The 21,593-nt window shown below is 41.7% G+C and overlaps 2 protein-coding genes across 2 annotated transcripts in view; both read right to left on the bottom strand.

The window, feature by feature from the left end:
- Positions 1-21,593, bottom strand: part of LOC134659272 (uncharacterized) — a 107,490-nt gene that overhangs the window by 84,396 nt on the left and 1,501 nt on the right. Inside the window, exons 2-10 of the mRNA XM_063514923.1 lie at positions 14,273-14,416; positions 12,976-13,141; positions 12,155-12,234; positions 10,643-10,786; positions 9,318-9,463; positions 7,963-8,060; positions 5,754-5,838; positions 3,127-3,246; positions 781-889 (exon numbers count right to left, since the gene is read on the bottom strand). Coding sequence (XP_063370993.1) covers positions 781-889; positions 3,127-3,246; positions 5,754-5,838; positions 7,963-8,060; positions 9,318-9,463; positions 10,643-10,786; positions 12,155-12,234; positions 12,976-13,141; positions 14,273-14,416 — 1,092 coding nt within the window. The remainder of the gene's footprint in view (positions 1-780; positions 890-3,126; positions 3,247-5,753; positions 5,839-7,962; positions 8,061-9,317; positions 9,464-10,642; positions 10,787-12,154; positions 12,235-12,975; positions 13,142-14,272; positions 14,417-21,593) is intronic.
- Positions 15,416-21,593, bottom strand: part of LOC134659242 (androgen-dependent TFPI-regulating protein-like) — a 317,918-nt gene continuing 311,740 nt past the window's right edge. The window contains exon 6 of the mRNA XM_063514885.1: positions 15,416-15,426. The gene's annotated coding sequence lies outside the window, so the exon portion shown is untranslated. The remainder of the gene's footprint in view (positions 15,427-21,593) is intronic.

Here is a 21,593-nt window from a genome sequence, read left to right on the forward strand (position 1 = left end):
GAAGTGGATATATTCTGCTAGAAGACGTAGCCTAACCGCAAGTCATTTAGAACAACTGTTGATCTGTTACGGAGAGTCCGTTAACAATAGAGCGACGTCGACATTTTAATCTTTTTTTTTTTGTATTATCTTATCTTAATAAATCCGTATTAATTAATAGGTACTGTTCCATTTACTCCCCAAATCACCCTTTTGTCACGTGATCGCGACAAGAATCCAGGGTCTAATACTTTAGAAATCGCCGTCACTTGTCTGTTTGTACGTAGTTAAATCTGTGAGATCGTTAAAATATTGATGTTGCTCATGAAATCGACCTGTCTTCTTCATCTTGTAATTTTTTTTTAGTTTTTTTGCATAGTTGCCGCATGGCGCTAGCTGTCAGGCGCAATATACGGCCAAGACGAGTTCGACCCGACATTGTACATAGTAATTTATAATTTATTGTAATGTATTTTTATCTTTTTGCTGTCTTTGTCTTTTGTATGTTATATATTAATTTTGTTTTGTATTCATGTTACCTGTCGTGATTGTTTCACCGGATGGTCTCATCGGAAGATCAGCGCTGGAAGTCGCCAGCAACATGCTGAGGTGAGACCATTTCGTGGCACTTTATCCTTTTATTCTGTTATATCTCTTGTTATATCTGTTACATCTGTTTCTATTTTGTGTTTGTGCTCTCGAATAAAATTATTTCTATTCTATTCTATACTATTCTAATTACTTCGACTAAAGACCTACGGCCAATAAAACTGCCGAATTTTGTATGAAAATAATATTTACCCGCATAGTCAGCAAGGTTGGCCGGACTGTCCGTCCGGTGTCCGGCACGGTCCGGTTTGTTCGGCAACCGGATCACTTCGACCGATGACCGGGAGTTACCGTAGTCGTCCTGTTGAAAAATAAAGTGTGATTGGTCGAATAAACTAAATAATAAGCATGTAAACATCGGTGTAACCCCTTAGTGTAAGGCCTGAGTGGACGCTCGCTCGGCGGGGCGTGCAGCGTGGCTGTGGGCTCACGCGTGATGTGAGCAGCGTGCACTAAGGCCGCTCCTATACGTGCGCATTTGTTGAACATGCACGCCGCACGCCCCGCCCCGCTGCACGCCCAACTCGAGCGTCCACTCAGGCCTTACACTTACAACTCATTAAAGTGTCAAAAGGGCCGAAGCCAACAACACTTAAGACCTGTGTATACCGGCTGCGTGTGCTAAACGTGCACGTGCGCGTTGTAATATACAGATCCTTATGAGAGACGGCACACCACCTGCGTGGCGTGTGCGTGCGCAACTCAAACAATAGGCTACTTTCCTACTAGTCAAATCAGCTTCTTTTTAGAACTGTCAAAACGATTTGCTGATATGGAATTTATATGAAAACGAGTATAGTGACGTCACGGTCAACTCACCTACTTTATATATTTCTATCCGATTTGTTAAATAGTAATTGTGTTTAAAAATAACTGCTATCTATGTTTTCTAATAATTATCTGGTGCTTTATTTCGCCCACAGTGTGATATAATTTATTTTATAATAATAGTAATTATTTATAATGTGTTTACATGTATTTTGTATTGTTTTTGTAAGTGTTTTTGTATTTTATTTTTATATCCATATTATAAAATAACCTAACCTAAGATCAAAAATAAATAAAGTGAATAATAATAATGTGAGCCTATATGCGTCCCACTGCTGGGCACAGGCCTCCTCTCATGCGCGAGAGGGCTTGGGCTATAGTCCCCACGCTAGCCCAATGCGGATTGGGGACTTCACATACACCTTTGAATTTCTTCGCAGATGTATGGAGGTTTCCTCACAATGTTTTCCTTCACCGAAAAGCTAGTGGTAAATATCAAATGATATTTCGTACATAAGTTCCGAAAAACTCATTGGTACGAGCCAGGATTTGAACCCGCGACCTCCAGATTGAAAGTCGGACGTCATATCCACTCGGCCACCACCGCTTATTATAATTTATTTTAAGTAGAGGAAGCTTCCCTATTTAGCGCACGTGCCAGTGCACGTCACGCATACGCCGCCGGTGTGCTCTGGCCTTAATAGTTGCACGTGCACGCCTCCCCAATGTCCGGAACACCATTATTCCGTGAGGGGTAAAAACATATTTTTTCTACTCCCGTACTTTTATTTGTCATTTAAAGGGTCGTGCACACACCTTTAAACCCCTATCTTATAGTTGTCAAGACAAGTCTTTAGTCTATTCCCCTAAAAAATTATTTGTGCATACACGCAGTATCTTTTTGGCACTTTTACGATACTTCGTGTAATCACCACTTAAAAAATATTATATGAGAAACATTGTTGCCAACCTAATTTTAATTGTCATCTCTGACAGATGAGTGAACCATAGACACATAGACATGTTTTTTTTATTTCATTCATTCTTTTCCCGCCCGTACCCTTCACTCTTTGCTACTTCTTGAATGAAAAATATTTGTTAAATTTACAATTTTATTTCAAAGTAAGTGCTTGGTCGTAGAAAAATTATTGTATGCAACGTTGTTTAACTGAGTCAAAAAATACTCGTGGCATCTTTATTAACAATTTTCGGCTTCGCCTCAAATTGTTACTCACGCCACTCGCCTTTTTTGACCCCTCTTAAACAACGGTTGCATTAAATATTATAATAACAAATACATCAATATAATTATAATAACAGTAAAGTTATCAGGAACACACACAGGAGGTGGCCATAGGAACTCTGTGATAAAACAACGCAACCTATTTGTGTTTGGGTTTATTAGAACTGTCTCGTGACTCTTACCTGACTAGTGACTTACCACTGATTTAAACTTTCACAATGTTTACACATTATTAAATAACGCAAAACCTAGTGCGCAAAACGTTCAAGCGGATAAACAAGACCAAGTGCGGGTAGTTCGAAAAACTCGGGCGGTTAGAAGATGCTGATGTCAACTTAAGCCAGTCTTCTCCGAGACCACGGGGACAACGCCGTCCTCGAAACGTCGGAGGTAAATCTTAAAACTTAGATACGCGATTAAATCCCGTTGTACAATTTAATAGTGACTTACCAGTTGAAAAAAAAGTACAGTCGGCGATAAAAGCATGTATCAAAAATGAAATTTTTGACAATAAACTTGTTTCTTACCACTTTTTGCCGTTTGCTAGGGAGCGGTGCCCCTCGCTCCGTGGACGGATGGACGGACACTTGAGGCGGGTCTAAAGATATCGTCTTCTTTCGTCCGCGATTCGTCGTCCCTGGCGGCGCCTATAGCACAATCATTATTATAAAACATACAAACATACACTTATACAACACGTAAGGAAACCAAACCATACTATGTTGGTATAAATATCATGCAATCATAAACTAATTACAGTCAGCTGCAGATATAGCTGAACACACGGAAACTACCTTATATGCAAGATGATTGTAGGTACGTCAACTATTTTTGCACCTGACTGTACGTCAAGAAGAAGCAGGGGTCGGCAAACTTTTGAAATATATCTGGAGTCTAAAAGAGCCGTATTTGATTTATCTAAATGTAGAATTTGTATTTATATTGTAGTATTTTTAAAAGTGTAAACAGTAAATTTTCTATCGCAAAAAAAACCCCCAAAAGCCAATAATATTGAAAAACATTCAAATAATATTGAACCAAGTCTACATAAATAAATATTCAAGTAATGATTTACAAGTAATTTCAAAGGATAGTAATCTTTTTATTTATTTATTATAACAAACTAATTCATGAAACACGGCTAACCGAGATTCATCCACAAACTGATTTTATCAATTAATTTCATTCACAACAAACATTTTCCAGAATTATACCAACACACACACGTAAATATCCAACATTTAAAATCATTGTAAGACCCACTATGCCACTGGACTATTCAAAGCTATTTCAATAAAAAGATGTGCTTAAAAAATCAACGATGCAATAGAAATACTACTTTATTCCCTTTAAGAAAGATTCAAATCAGATTGAAACGGAATGTACTTTGTATTGTACATTGGGCCTTACGATGATAAAGCAAAAAATTAAAACAATCGCCCACAACCACCAATGGGGTTGGCCGGTCGAAGTATTTAGCAGATGGCGCCATCATAGCTTGCCCTGTCAATCCCTAGAATTGTGTAAATTTTTGTTTTTTTAATGGAATTTTATGCTCTGGATGCCAGCCGTTAAAGCCAAATCTCATAGAAAAAGGGGCAAGCTATGATGGCGCCACCTATGCAAACCTTTGACATTTGCCAACCACATTAAAAACAAAATGACACAACATAGCGACGAGATTCAAGCACAAGCGATTTCCAAAACAATTTGAAAAATGTTGAAAAGGAATTATCAAATAGTGACCTTCCTAGCTTAGGTTAGGCTTCTTACATTAGGTTTATTTAGCCAATTAAAACAGACTTGTTCACTCACCAAATTCTGCCTAATGTTTTATTGATTAAGAAACAAATAATTGAAGTAAGAACTGTTATATTTCCAAATAAATAAATAAATAAATAACATTCTTACACAGATTGACTAAGTCCCACAGTAAGCTCAAGAAGGCTTATATTGCGGGTACTCAGACAACGATATATATAATATACAAATACATAGAAAACACCCAGGACTCAGAGACAAATATCTGTGCTCACACAAATAAATGCCCTTACCGGGATTCGAACCCAGGACCAACGGCTTCACAGGCAGAGTCGCTACCCACTAGGCCAGACCGGTCTTCAAAAATAAATCTAAAGTATACGCGAAGGTTGAAAACTACCAATGGTTCATTAGAGAGATCGCTTTGAGGAATACAGGGTGCTTCCTGTAACAGGAGCAATAAATTAAACTGTAGGCTGTACTCCTCAAACTGACCAACATTTGTTCAGCAACTTTTGAAAATAACTCATGTTTTGATTTTTATTACACTTTAAAGTTTATTCTAAGACGCAATGTATTGCAAATTTTGTTATTTTTAAAGCGTGACAAGCAACGTCAAACACACTGATGTCAGCGCACATTGAAGGCAATATTTATTTTGTATGAAAAAGAGGAAGTATAAAGGATTCATATTTTTTAAAAGTTGCTGAACAAATGTTGGTCAGTTTAAGGAGTACAGCCTTTAATTTATTGCTCGTGTTACAGGAAGCACCCTGTATATTCAATGTGACAGCATCAAGGAAAAGTCTATGTTTAAGTAAAAGTTAGTAGTTGATACAACGGATTTTTGGTACAGTCAGCAGCAGAAGTTGCTAAGCGGGAGAGGTGTTCAAAATTACCTTGACGCCTTCTTATCCTCGCCCGCTTAGCAACTATTGTTGCTGACCGTACTTTAAAAAATGAGAGTTTACGATCGGTTACTATCAGGCGGGCCGTACGCTTGTTTATCAACTACATTGAATTAACTAAAGGTGAGACTACTTTTTTATCTATTCTGGCAACAACTAACTGTGAGATAACTTTGCAATCCGGATAAAATTTGTATGAAACTGTCAGATCCATACAAAATGAATCCGAACAGCAAATCCTAGGCCGTTATCACACTAGCATCGTGACGCCAGTGTGACAACCGCCTTAGAGCAATATTCTGATTTTAAAATCTGTTAAAGTTCCGATATTGATATGTCACGACTGCTTGCACCCAGATTCGTGTCAAGATCGTAATACGATATCAAAACCTTAACTGTAAAATCAGAAGCTTTCAGTGGTGAGTGAAAAAGTCTGCGCTCTAGTAACTATCGGTACATGTGCTTGTTTGTAACATGGGGTTTACCTTAGGCCCTGTTAGCGAGGAGGTGTATTTGATAATTTCTGTATCGGGCGGAAGTCTTACCCCGCCTAACACCGATGACGGATCACTAGAAATAAAAAAACAGAGCACAGTTAGTGTAAGGCCTGAGTGGACGCTCGAGTTGGGCGTGTAAGGCCTGAGTAGACGCTCGGAGCGGAGCGTTCGGCGGGGCGTGCAGCGTGGCTGTGGGCTCACGCGTGATGTGAGCAGCGTGCACTAAGGCCGCTCCTATACGCTTGCATTTGTTTTACATGCACGCCGCACGCCCCGCCCCGCTGCACGCCCAACAAGAGCGTCCACTCAGGCCTTACACTTAGTACGGGTGATGTACTATATAGTGTCAAAGGACTGTCTTATTTCAAACATAGACAGAGAGAATCATACTATCTTTGTCTTACACTAGTACTAGCACCCAAAAGAAAAGGATGGGTATAGTTTTATTTGTTCCTATTTACCTACTGAAAAAATTGGTTTAACCAAACCAACTATAGTTTAGTGGGTTCATAGAAATATTCACAATTTCTAGATTAATTTTACCTATACAGTGTGTGGCCTACAACACGGGCGAAAAATTAAAACGTAGATTCTACTCCTCAAACTAGACAATGTTTGTTCAGCGACTTTTAAAAATAACTTGTGGTTTGTATTTTAAAACACTTTAAAATTTATTCGAACACGCAATGTATTACGAAACTGATTATGCCTGTACGGTGACAAGACTGACGGGCAATGTCAATTAGACGGAATTTAAAGTACATTGAAAATATTATTTAGTTTGTTTGAAAAAGGGACAATTTTAAGACTACATAATTTCAAAAAGTTGTTGAACAAAAGTTTTATTGTTTGAGGAGTAGAATCTACGTTTTAATTATTCGCCCGTGTTGTAGGCCACACACTGTAGAAGGGACCAAAAAAATGTTAGATAAGATTTTTTTTTCCAAAAAGTAAGGTACATTTTAATCTTAATGTTATAAATATTTACCATGATTTTTTTATAACTCTATTTAAGGTTCCGTCACACATGCGCGTTTTCCGGGCGGGACTTGAGCGGGGCGTGAGCGTTTTATATGTAAAAGCGGCGCGCCCCGCTCACGCCCCGCCCGGAAAACGCGCCTGTGTGACGGAACCTTTAAGGTTTTTTTATTAAATCGATCGACAATATAAAATCTACATCATTTTTCACAAAACCAACGGAGAAAAAATCAGTACTATGTACTTACCCCCCTTCCAATGCAGCACTGACAGAGGAAAAAATAAAATTAACACGAATTCTTACTTATAATCTATTTCATTTTAATAATATCACTATAACTACAGTCAGCACCAAATAGAAGCCGGAAGAGAAAAAAACCGGCCAAGTGCGAGTTGGACTCGCGTTCCAAGGGTTCCGTACATTAAGTCCGACTCACGCTTGACTGCACATTTCTAATAGGTTTTCTTGTCATCTATAGGTAAAGAACTATTTTGTGTATTTTTTTCAAAATTTTAGACCCAGTATTTTGGAAGATAAAGGGGGGGGGGATGGTTCCTTTTTTTCCTTTTGAGGTACGGAACCCTAAAAACACCAGAGAGGGAAAAATCCTCAAAAATACCTCACGCAATAAATGGACGTCCCCTTAGTTGCTATATGATATGATTTATTTATGATATGATTTATTTATCTCACAATATACATCTCACAATATATCTGATGCTGCCTGTATAGTGTTGTGAATAACGCTCATTTCGAGGCTTAAAGACTCTAACCCTTAAGACTCGAGGCTTAGCGCCTCAAAGGCGGCAAAGACGATTTCTTACATCCATACGCGTAAAATAAATAAATACAATTCTCCAATATAGTCGAGTCTTGAAGACTCACGAGTCTTGTGGGCTCGAGTCTTTAAGCCTAAGGGCGCCTGAGTGGACGCTCGAAGCGGAGCGTTCGGCGGGGCGTGCAGCGTGGCTGTGGGCTCACTTGTGATGTGAGCAGCGTGCACTAAGGCCGCTCCTATACGTGCGCTTTTGTTATCATGCACGACGCACGCCCCGCCCCGCTGCACGCCCATCTCGAGCGTCCACTCAGACCTTACACTAAAAATAAGCGTTATCCACAACACTGTGTCTGTACCATTGCCCAAACTGTTAACTGACAGTCCGTAAACCTTATTACATAAGGCATAAGGCCCACCAATGGACAGTTAAGTTCGCTTACCTAAGGATAGTGTGAGGCAAGCCGGTCAGGGAGTCGATGCCCCCGTGCCGGTCCTTGTCGGAGCCCGTCATACCGAAAGGGTACAATTGGGACATGTTCTGTGAACAAATATTACACGTCAATACTCGTTTACATACTTTTATAAGGTTATGGGAAAAAAACGATAATACATATAACGTTGTATGGCATACATTTATTAATTTCCGCTACCTAAAGGTTGTCTGGAAGAGATCGCTCTTTAGCGATAAGACCGCCTGTTGTTTAGTTTAACCTCTTCTTTTCTGTATTCTTTGTATTGTTTTCTGTAATGAGGTGTGCAATGAAGAGTATTTGTATTGTATAGTATATTTCGTATGCGTTTGAAATTCCGATCAAAACGTATCGCTACTTTTTCATATAACGTTATTATTCATTATATCATTATCAATATAATAACGTTATGAACTTATGAATTGAGTAAATGTACAACCATAACGTAAGTTTTATTACGCCGGCCACAGTGGGCAAGGATCGTCACAGTAATATACTAATCGTCTACGTAAGTAGCATATCGACTCGGTGTTCACACTCGATGCTGTCAAAATACTTTGCAAAAAACCTAATGGGTATGACTGACAGTAACGTTACCAATTAACGATATGAAATACCGGTTAAATATCATTAAAGGCTTCGTCACACAGGCGCGTTTTCCGGGCGCGGCGTGAGCAGGGCGCGCCGCTTTTACATACAAAACGCCCCGCCGAGAAAACGCGCCTGTGTGCCGAAGCCTTTAAATAATATTTCAATAACGTTATTACACAAAAATAACGGTATTTCAAGGTCTGGCTGACAGTACGGTGTTATGTAATACGAGTATTAGTGTAAGGCCTGAGCGGACGCTCGCTCGGCGGGGCGTGCAGCGTGGCTGTGGGCTCACTTGTGATGTGAGCAGCGTGCACTAAGGCCGCTCCTATACGCTTGCATTTGTTTAACATGCACGCCGCACGCCCCGCCCCGCTGCACGCCCAACTCGAGCGTCCACTCGGGCCTTACACTTACCTTCCCCTTGGCCGCGGCTGCGACGGCAGCGTGGTAGGCGCCGTGCGCGGCGGCCTGCGCGAGCATCAGGTCGCCGCGGAGGAGCGCCAGCTCCCGCTCCTTGCCTTTCGAGGAGCTCGTGGATGAGCAGGATGAGATCTGGCTACAATACAAGCCTGGTCTAGCTCTAGGCGTGCAGCGTGGCGTCGGGGTCAGGAGTAATTTGTGCAGCGTGCACTAAGGCCGCTCCTATACGCTTGCATTTGTTTAACATGCACGCCGCACGCCCCGCCCCGCTGCACGCCCAACAAGAGCGTCCACTCAGGTCTTACACTAACCTTGCCCTTGGCCGCGGCTGCGACGGCAGCGTGGTAGGCGCCGTGCGCGGCGGCCTGCGCCAGCATCAGGTCGCCGCGGAGGAGCGCCAGCTCCCGCTCCTTGCCTTTCGAGGAGCTCGTGGATGAGGAGGATGAGGAGGATTTGCCTGTAACAAACAAATATTCTGAACACCAGGTAGTAAAACATTAAAAAACCGGCCAAGTACGAGTCGGACTCGCGCACGAAGGGTTCCGTACCATTACGCAATAAACGACAAAAAAATCACGCTTGTTGTATGTGAGCCCCACTTATATATTTATTTTATATTGTTTTTAATATTTGTTGTTATAGCGGCAACAGGAATACATCATTGGTGAAAATTTCAACTGTCTATCACGGTTCATGACTTAAGTACAGCCTGATGTCAGACAGACGGACGGACAGCGGAGTCTTAGTAATAGGGTCCAGTTTTTACTCTTTGGGTACGGAACCCTAAAAAGAAAGGTAAGCTGTGTCAGAGACGCAGCCACAATTGGTACTGTCACCTGCAATAATATGTTACACAACGAAGGCCGCAATAATATCTGACACGATCTTATTTGTAGAGCCATAAGAGTATGTCACATATTTTACGGCCTTTGAAGTAACATATGATTGCAGGTATGTAACGAAAGGTCACGCTAGGCTAGAGTCAGTATCTGATCTCCCAACTCTATTACGATGTTTGTGTTAAAACTTAGTGTAAGGCCTGAGTGGACGCTCTTGTTGGGCGTGCAGCGGGGCGGGGCGTGCGGCGTGCATGTTAAACAAATGCAAGCGTATAGGAGCGGCCTTAGTGCACGCTGCTCACATCACGCGTGAGCCCACAGCCACGCTGCACGCCCCGCCGAACGCTCCGCTTCGAGCGTCCACTCAGGCCTTAGTGTAAGCCTATATATACGCTTGCATTTGTTTAACATGCACGCCGCACGCCCCGTCCCGCTGCACGCCCAACAAGAGCGTCCACTCAGGCCTTACACTAACAGTTACGAGGCTGGCTCGGCTGATGCTTGCTCGGCTTGGCTTGGTGCGGGGCGGACGCCAAGCTGTTTAGTGAAGCCAAGCTGGACATCGCTTGGGAATGCAAGTGCATCGTCGAAAGGACGTCTTTGGGCAGACGTATGATGGTTCTATAATAATCTACTTACGCTGTTGGCTCGGCTGATGCTTGCTCGGCTTGGCTTGGTGCGGGGCGGACGCCAAGCTGTTTAGTGAAGCCAAGCTGGACATCGCTTGGGCATGAGAGTGAATCGTCGAGGGGACGTCTTTGGGCAGACGTATGATGCTCCTATAATAATCTACTTACGCTGTTGGCTCGGCTGATGCTTGCTCGGCTTGGCTTGGTGCGGGGCGGACGCCAAGCTGTTTAGGGAAGCCAAGCTGGACATCGCTTGGGAATGAGAGTGCATCGTCGAGGGTGAGGACGTCTTTGGGAAGCCGTATGATGCTCCTGAAATTTAAAAAATATAATAATTAGGATGGACCCATGAATAAGATATAGGTCCTTATATGCACAATTTGTTCCATTTACATACATAAACATTATGGCGTCATTCATAAACGGCTGGTAAGTTAATCAGCTGATGATCGTCGTTTGTCCCTCTCTATGGCATAACGATGGATAGGGTCAAACGACGAGCATCAACTGATTAAGTTAGCAACCGTTTATGAATAACACCATTCGTGTAGAATTGTAGATACACAAATTATTAATAATTCAATACATTGGGTACTATTATTAGAACAAGGCACTGTATTTTAAATATGCTTATAAATGCCTATGTACTTTTATATCTGTGCCAGCGGTTAGTCAAGTTTCAGTATAGCTGAAATGCAACATAACACCCCCTAACCTTTGTTACAGTACACGCAAATTAGAACTCTAAAGCAATGGCATTAGGAGCACGCGTGGCCCACTCATACTTCCCCCAACCTAAGCTACACTACTAAAAAAACCTATGCTACGAACAAGCGAATTCCATCCCTAAAATTATAGCAGTAAGAGCGACACGTGCCACACTCATAATCTGCGCGATGTTACCAAAGCAACTTATAAAGAACTACAAGCGAATTCGAACCCTAAAGTTATAGCAATAAGAGCGATACGTGCCACACTCACTCATAATCTGCGCGATGTTACCAAAGCTTATGAAGTACTACAAGTGAATTCGAACCCTAACGCTATAGCATTAAAGAGTGATACGTGCCACTCTCACTCATAATCTGCGCGTTGTTACCAAAGTAACTTATGAAGTACTACAAGCTAATTTAAACCCTAACACTATGGCATTAAGAGTGGCACGTATCCCACTCACTCATAATCTGCGCGGTGTTACCGAATTAATTTATGAAGTAAGTAGGTACTACAATGGAATTCGAACCCTAAAGCTATAGCATTAAGAGTGATACGTGCCACACTCACTCATAATCTCCGCGTTGTTACCAACGCAACTTATGCAGTACGACAAGCGAATTAGAACCCTAAAGCTATGGCATTAAGAGTGATACGTGCCCCACTCACTCATAATCTCCGCGTTGTTACCAACGCAACTTATGCAGTACGACAAGCGAATTAGAACCCTAAAGCTATCGCATTAAGAGTGATACGTGCCACACTCACTCATAATCTGCGCGTTGTTACCAACGCAACTTATGCAGTACGACAAGCGATTTAGAACCCTAAAGCTATGGCGTTAAGAGTGATACGTGCCACACTCACTCATAATCTGCGCGTTGTTACCAAAGCAACTTAAGAAGTACTACAAGCGAATTCGAACCCTAAAGCTATGGCGTTAAGAGTGATACGTGCCCCACTCACTCATACTCGGCTGCGAGTTGCTGGTGGATGGACTCTTCTCCTTCGTCGATGCACTCGATGATGTACTACTCCGGCCGGACCTGCAGAAAAAAAATGGATTTAGTAATCTTACATTCTTATGTACAGTCAGCTGCAGAGATAACTGATCCTGAAGGAAATAGTAGGGGGGTCCACTATCTCTGCAGGTATTCAGTTATTCACGTAACCACCGAAGTATATTGAGTGCCGTAGGCGTTTTACCTCCAACCTCCATATTCTAAAAGGATTTTCGTAAAAGTTTCTGGATTGCATTGACAGGTTACCAAATCACTCCTTTAAGTGCATTCGCCTATATATTATACAGCATAAGCTACGCATACGTATCTAATATGAATAAATGTAAATAAATAACGCCACGTGACCCGGTCATTCGGCCAATCATTGTGTATCTCATTAACATCTCATTTTGTAGTATCAACAGTTTATTACTACACCAGATGCTAGCAGTATGACAGCGATAGATATTCCATCGTTATTAACCTCCTAAAACATAAGGTCGAAGCAATAGCACTGTTTCAATGAAATTTCAACCGTTTTAGATTGGAACAGAGTTGAATTTCTTTTGTTTCATACAATTTTCTAACCAGATAGTCTTGCTGCTACTGTGGAACCTGAAATGATGGTGGCAGTACCTCTCATTCCTCTGCTGCGGCTTGCCCTTGCCAGGCTTGGCCGATAACGCAGACAGCGCCGAGTAAGGATCCCTGAGCTAACCCTAGACCAGGCAGATAGTCTTGGGCTGCTATGAACCACCATGGAACCTGAAATAATGGTGGCAGTACCTCTCATTCCTCTGCTGCGGCTTGCCCTTCCCAGGCTTGGCCGATAACGCAGACAGCGCCGAGTAAGGATCCCCAAGCGGCCCACCGAACCCAAGACCAGAGGCTTGTATTCTAGCCAGATAGTCTTGAGCCGCTAGGTGAGACGCCATGGACCACCATGCTGCACCTGAAAGATGAAAAGATTATTTTTATTTATAGGTTTCCGTAGAAAGTTAGTTCTTTATTTGCATTAAATGTGGTTAACAACAGGTCTCAAGTATGATAATCACAAATATTACACATTTAGCTAACGACGAAACGACAGACTCTCCCAGCACCTAATGAAATTCCCTCTCCCCGTGGCAGCAGTTTGCATCTCAGTTTGACTGTCAAGGCGATGACGGAGCATCTTCTAAGGGCTCATTTAGACGGCGCGTAAACTTGTATACGATTTTAGTTACATTGCGGACCATTGAGGTTACATCAATTCAGCCCACCGATCAAATGACGCAATGTAATGAAACTCGCATGCGAGCTCTCGCACCGTCTAAATGAGCCCTAATACTCACTGGTCGCAGGATAGAAAGGAAGGACGCCTGGCTGTGCCCGCCGAGGGAGCTCTGCGGCGTGGGGTAGCGCCCGCCGAAGCCAATCAGCTAACAGCAACCTTATGTCTTGGTAATAAGGTATACTTACTGGCCGCAAGATGGAAGGACGCCTGGCTATGCCCGCCGAGGGAGCTCTGCGGCGTGGGGTAGCGCCCGCCGAAGCCAATCAGCTAACAGCAACCTTATGTCTTGGTAATAAGGTATACTTACTGGCCGCAGGATGGAAGGACGCCTGGCTATGCCCGCCGAGGGAGCTCTGCGGCGTGGGGTAGCGCCCGCCGAAGCTGAACAGCTGCTAACAGCAACCTTATGTCTTGGTAATAAGGTTCACTTACTGGCCGCAGGATGGAAGGACGCCTGGCTATGCCCGCCGAGGGAGCTCTGCGGGGTAGGGTAGCGCCCGCCGAAGCCAAGCAGCTGCTAACAGCAACCTTATGTCTTGGTAATAAGGTTTACTTACTAGCCGCAGGATGGAAGGACGCCTGGCTATGCCCGCCGAGGGAGCTCTGCGGCGTGGGGTAGCGCCCGCCGAAGCTGAACAGCTGCTAACGGCAACCTTATGTCTTGGTAATAAGGTTCACTTACTGGTCGCAGGATGGAAGGACGCCTGGCTATGCCCGCCGAGCGAGCTCTGCGGGGTGGGGTAGCGCCCGCCGAAGCTGAACAGCTGCTAACAGGAACCTTATGTCTTGGTAATAAGGTTTACTTACTAGCCGCAGGATGGAAGGACGCCTGGCTATGCCCGCCGAGGGAGCTCTGCGGGGTGGGGTAGCGCCCGCCGAAGCCGAACAGTGCGGCCTGCGCCTGCGCCTGGGCCTGCGCCGCGCCGCCCGCGCCGTCGCGGCCCCAGTATGCTGGAACGGAAAAGGGTACAGATTAACAAAAATAATAAAAATATAGCAGTTGAATGCCTTGATCTCTATTCACGCCGCACTTTAGAAAATACAATACAATACAAATCCTCTTTATTGCACAACCTCAGAATAAATGTACATAGATACACGAGTAATACATGAAGAAGGCGGCCTTATCGCTAAAGAGCGATCTCTTCCAGACAACCTTTAAAACATGATCCCTTACAACGTCAAATAGCCCACAACACTATTAAAGTGACGATTCGGTCATCGCGTCTATTTCTGTATGAACACTACGGTTATTTATTATTAGTCAAGTCATTTTCATAATTATAGTCATGCAGGCGGCCTGAATGTAGTTATTTTTGGTACTTTATAGAAATCATGTATGATTCTCACGACAATTTCAAGTGTTGTTGTTATTGTCTTCCTATGGCACCCCAGAGGTACAAAGGGCTTTCAGAAGACCCTTCTGGCCTCGCTCCAGAGCAGCTATCGTGGTCGCATTTTTATCATTTGTCATGCCATGCGTCACTTTCACACTTAAATATTTGTTGGAACGTGACAGGCATGGTGACAAATGATAAAGAGCTAACCATCTTAGCCCTACAGCTCAATTTACACCTTATTTGAACCATCAGATATATCAGAGCAGCGGAGGTGCTCAAAAATATCTAAAAACGCACTCTTTGACAAATAGTAGATGCGTGTTCAGATATTTGTGAGCACCTTGGCCGCTCCCATATATCTGATGGCGGCTGTAATTTGCGTAATGTAAGCGATGCTCCAGCTATTATAAGTGTCGACGGAGCAATGCTTACAAATAAACGTGCGATCTACAAACCCGTTTTTATTGAACTAATAGTAATTCCCATACAAAGCGACCCCTTTTCTCCCGAGTCTATTTGTACCGACGGTAAATTGCGTAATGTAAGCGATGCTCCAGCTATTATAAATGTCGGCGGAGCAATATTTACAAATAAACGTGTGATCTACAAACCCGTTTTAAACTGGGTCGGCCATCAATAAGTTGTTGTGATTTTCACCTGATTATCGCACACGCCATTTTTTTGTGATATAGGAGGCAAACGAGCAGACGGATCGCCTGATGGTATGCGATTACCGTCGCCCACGGACACCCGCAACACCTCAACTACTAGACGGAGCCAGGCGTGGCTCACTCCGCGATTTCATCGCTTTGCTACAGGTAGCTAAAAGTACATCCGTTCCACACCAATTTTGGTGGCTAGCCGCGCGTGGCGCTGTCGCCACCTAGCGGCCATATCTGTGCTGATCGTAACAGACGCGTTTTGTTAGAGAGTGAGTCTTCTGTACCTAGTACTATTATTTATTCTGTGACGGAGTACATCGAGAAACAGATAGAAGTATACAGGAGCAAATACTATAGTTCGTTTTTTTTTAGCACTAGAAAGAACTTGAAAGAAGGTAAGCGATTTTGACATGTCTTTTAATTGAAAAACACTTTTTAAAAATCAATAACTATTACTTATGAAAGCAGAAGACTATAAAAGATCGTATTAGATTCATAATTGTTACATATTTACCGTAACTTATTTTTAAAATGTGTTTTTCAATTAAAAGACACATCAAGATTGTTTACCTTATTTCTAATGCTAAAAAAAACGAACTATATGTATTAACACAGAACAAGTAATAGTACTAGGTACAGAAGATTCACTCTCTAACAAAACGCGTCTGTTACGATAGATATGACCGCTAGGAGGCGCAAGCGCGTGCATGCGACCGTTCCGTAGCGGTGTGCGGCAACTACTTTAGCTAGACACCAAAATTGGTGTGGGCCGCATGTACTTATAGGTGCTTGTAGCGACGCGACGAAATCGCGGAGTGAGCCACGCCTGACCTAGGGAATCCGTACACACAAAAAGAGGCCGTTAGAAGAACTGGAGTGGCTAGAGTAGCGCTACCTCTGGTTATGCTAATGGCTGTCGGTTTGTGGAAGATGCCGAGAAGCACTAACTAACTAACTAACTTGGCCGCCAGTATAATATACACAAAATTATCTTTTACTAGCCTTTGCCCGCGACTTCGTCTGCGTGGAGTTAGTAATTTGGGTAGCTTATTTTTACCCAATCTGCTTTTTAACGATTCCCCATACAAACTTCCACCCCCCTTTTCACCCCCTTAAAAGGCCATTTCTAGAATAAAAACTACACTATATCCTTCCCCGTGACTCAAACTATCTCCATACCAAATTTCAACTAAATCGGTTCAGCGGTTTAAGTGTGAAGAGGAAACAGACAGACAGACACACTTTCGCATTTATAATATTAGTATGGATTTCCACTTCACTTAGTAAATACGCACTTGAATTATTTATATACATACACTATTCAAAGATTAACCAAGAATTAAGAGAAACGCGAAACGATTGCAACATTGATAACTTATCTATCACCCAACAACTAAATGTACCAAAACATTCTATTCAAACAAAAACCGACCTTATAAGTACCACATAAGAGTGATAACAACCGCATTTGTAAGTTGGTTTCTTCCATCGCAAGCCCATCTTACTCAACGGCTTGTTCAAACCAAAAGCGACCTTGCGCGTACTACATGAGAATGATAACAGCCGCATTTGTAAGTTGGTTTCTTGTCATCGAGGCCAGTGACCTGTACTCAACGGTGTTGTTACAACAGCTGATCAAGTGGAAACGAGTCGAACGCTCTTAAGTATAGAGGCAGACCAAACTGACTCTGCAGGTAGACCGCGAGCCACGAACAGGTTTCCATGACCAATCGCCTCCCAGGCGATAACTCCTATAATGGTTAACGGCTACGTATGATGAATCCTCGTGGACGTCAGCTGCCGCTCCGTTGGTGGGTTGAGGAATGGCAGCAACCGAAACACGTAAAAAAAAAAAATATTTTCAGTCATCGCCTCCCGTTTGATACTTTGCCAGATGATAGTTTAGGTGCTATTGTTAATAAAAAAAATCGTCAGCCGGTTGTATCGCGGTGGAAACACCGTCAGCTGGTCACATGAACATGTAAAAAAAAAATTTTTTTTCAGTCATCGCCTCCCGCTTGATACTTTGTCAGATGATAGTTTAGGTGCTATTGTTAATAAAAAACATCGTCAGACGGTTGTATCGCGGTGGAATCACCGTCAGCTGGTCACATGAACATGTAAAAAAAATTTTTTTTTTCAGTCATCGCCTCCCGCTTGATACTTTGTCAGATGATAGTTTAGGTGCTATTGTTAATAAAAAAAATCGTCAGCCGGTTGTATCGCGGTGGAATCACCGTCAGCTGGTCACATGAACATGTAAAAAAAATTTTTTTTTTCAGTCATCGCCTCCCGCTTGATACTTTGTCAGATGATAGTTTAGGTGCTATTGTTAATAAAAATAATCGTCAGCCGGTTGTATCGCGGTGGAATCACCGTCAGCTGGTCACATGAACATGTAAAAAAAATGTTCATGTGACCAGCTGACGGTGATTCCACCGCGATACAACCGGCTGACGATCTCTTTTATTAACAATATCACCTAACCTATCATCCGACAAAGTATCAAGCGGGAGGCGATGACTGAAAAAATATATTTTTTTTACATGTTCATGTGACCAGCTGACGGTGATTCCACCGCGATACAACCGGCTGACGATTCTTTTTATTAATAATAGCACCTAAACTATCATCTGACAAAGTATCAAGCGGGAGGCGATGACTGAAAAAATATTTTTTTTTTACATGTTCATGTGACCAGCTGACGGTGATTCCACCGCGATACAACCGGCTGACGATTTGTTTTATTAACAATAGCACCTAAACTATCATCTGACAAAGTATCAAGCGGGAGGCGATGACTGAAAAAAAAAATTTTTTTTACATGTTCATGTGACCAGCTGACGGTGATTCCACCGCGATACAACCGGCTGACGATTCTTTTTATTAATAATAGCACCTAAACTATCATCTGGCAAAGTATCAAACGGGAGGCGATGACTGAAACCAATTATTTTAAATTTTAGATTGTATTTATTTATTTGTTTTATAAATTCATGTGACCAGCTGACGGTGATTCCACCGCGATACAACCGGCTGACGATTTTTTTTATTAACAATATCACCTAAACTATCATCTGACAAAGTATCAAGCGGGAGGCGATGACTGAAAAAATATTTTTTTTTTACATGTTCATGTGACCAGCTGACGGTGATTCCACCGCGATACAACCGGCTGACGATTTGTTTTATTAACAATAGCACCTAAACTATCATCTGACAAAATATCAAGCGGGAGGCGATGACTGAAAAAAAAATTTTTTTTTACATGTTCATGTGACCAGCTGACGGTGATTCCACCGCGATACAACCGGCTGACGATTTGTTTTATTAACAATAGCACCTAAACTATCATCTGACAAAGTATCAAGCGGGAGGCGATGACTGAAAAAAAATTTTTTTTTTACATGTTCATGTGTACAGCTGACGGTGATTCCACCGCGATACAACCGGCTGACGATTGTTTTTATTAACAATAGCACCTAAACTTTCATCTGACTAAGTATCAAACGGGAGGCGATGACTGAAAAAAAATTTTTTTTTTACGTGTTTCGGTGGCTGCCATTCCTCAACCCACCAACGTAGCGGCAGCTGACGTCCACGAGGGTTCATCATATATGGCCGTTAACCAGTATACGAGTTTTCACCCGGGAGGCGATGACTGACGAAATTTGCGCCTGGCTCGTGGACTAAGGGCATTTGCAATGACAAAAGTGTGGAAATGTCATTATTAAGGGGCTATTCATAAATTACGTCATTTCAAATTAGGGGGGGGGGGACGTGTATGGGCAGAGCAGCTGACGTAGTGCCAATAATGTAAAATATCGTTGTTTTAATACAATTACTTTAATTTGAATGTTTTTTTTCCCCGACTTAAGTCTCAAAATCCCTAAAAAAAAATATATTTTACAGTTCATATGAGGCTACTTTTCCGCACTAGTGCGTAAAATAGCACTTTTCGTGCGTATGTCGAAACTTTAAAGTGCCATATGTACTGTAAAACGTTGTTCGATACACGTGCGAATAGGTAATTCGCAACTCGTGTCGATTTAAAACACTCCCTTCGGTCGTGTTTTAATTTATCGCCACTCGTTTCGAATTTCCTCTTTTTCGCACTTGTATCGAAAATAACTATTCCCGATAATAGCGCCTTTTGATCTGGCAACCCTACCCCCACCCCCCAGTACTTTTAGTATCTTGTTTAATACTCCATTCCCTATCCTCCACCCATGCTAAAATTGGCTTACTTATACAATGTTTGGTGTACTATGCGGATTGCGACGAACTGCAACCCGACTGCAATTTGTATGGGAACATTGGGAACTGCGCGCCAACTGCACGCCGACGTTGCAGTTGTTCCCATACAAGTTGCAGTCCGTCTGTACTAGGGCTCGCGGTCGAGTCCGTGTTTCGTTTACACGTTTCGAATACCCGATTCCGAATAACACGTACACGGTTTTCTGGCCCGTTCCGCACGTGTATTTAAGAAACGTGTAATTAAGATCCGTTCCCACGGATAAACGGGTATTCGAAGAAACGGATCTTATTTACCCGTGGCTCCGGAGACGTCCTTGACGAGTAGCGAAGGAACGAACCGTCGTAGGTACTTAAGAGCTACAAATGAATAGACAAAAGATTCATGAGGAGTTTCTGTCATATTTAACCTATTTTCGTGGTTCATAGAGTCGAAATTCAATAAACGGTTTACAAAACCCTTTTCTGAGCAGGTAGTTTTTGCTTGCAATGTTGCAATACGAGTAGAAAATTAGAAATACAGTAGGTATACCTACATCCTACTATCAAAATAGTATTTTATATAAGACTTCAAATACTAATACTTTATGGTTTATTATATAACTTGATAGCAATAAATATAAAGTGCTAGTAATAAAAAATTAAAGCAATAAAGAGTATAAAGAGAAGACTGTACGACAAAAACTGGCCATGCATGATCTGGTAGGTATACATACCTACAATATTCTTACCAATTGCACATTATTAAACAGTTCTTATATTTTTAATAATCTGTACATATAAGTCCTATAAGTATAATTATAATTAAAATTCAATCAATTGTCAATCATATTACTGATATTACCTACAATGTATGTGTGAGTTTTCTCGAATAGGTATATTTTATCGAATAAATATTCTGTCAATAAGAAATGTATATTTTTTAATTGTATAATTTTTTAACTTACGTAAGCCAGGCATCTATAAGTATTATAGTAAACCATGTAAAAATTGATAAATAATCATATGTATCTGCCGCTGCATTTGTTACAATTTCTTGTGTAGACGTGTTCACCTTATTACTCCGACATAAAGCTTATAATTGGTTGTGGCAGTTCTGATAATGGTTTGGGAACCTACTTGTTTTCGGCGATATCAGACAAAAGGATATTGTAAAACAACACGTTCTAATGAATGGAACACCAGCGGCCGGCATTTATTACCTGAACACTAGTTTGAAAGTGACACAAGTGAACATGAATGATTACCAATTTTGAGATCTATTTTAATGTTTTTAACAATATAATCGCTAGGTAACCAAGGTAGCATGGGTTTTTAATTTTAAGGTTCTCGTTTCGAATGCCGCTTGTGTGTACTTTTTTTGCATCGTTGGCAGATTTGCTGTTTTCGCTCAGCAGTAAATTGATAATAATAAGAAATAACCACGAAGTAATTCATACTTATTTTCTTAACTGTTATTTTTAACTAATATAGGTAGTATTTGTCTGCACATCTATTCTTCACGAAACTATATTACTTACACAATTATACATGTATAAAATGTATTTCTTTGATTGAAATATAATTATATTAATTATGTAATTAATAATGAATATGTTAGCTTAAAAGCAATAATAGTAAAAAAATGAAGGTTTTAATTTAAACTAGGGACGAGTAGGTTTAAAATTAAAAATAGTAGACAATATAGGATAGGGACACCTACTTCGATTAATATATTGTATAGTTGGCTAAATATGTTATATCAACAGTCATAAAAAATTAAAAAAAAAATCGTACGCCAAACGAGTTCATCTGAAGTCAACATTCAATATTAGACCTTACATACCCAGACCTAGAGCATTGATTGGGTCAACCTGTTTCGGATCCGTTCGG

This window comes from Cydia amplana, chromosome 24, assembly GCF_948474715.1.
Source record: "Cydia amplana chromosome 24, ilCydAmpl1.1, whole genome shotgun sequence".
NCBI classification, from domain to species: domain Eukaryota; kingdom Metazoa; phylum Arthropoda; class Insecta; order Lepidoptera; family Tortricidae; genus Cydia; species Cydia amplana.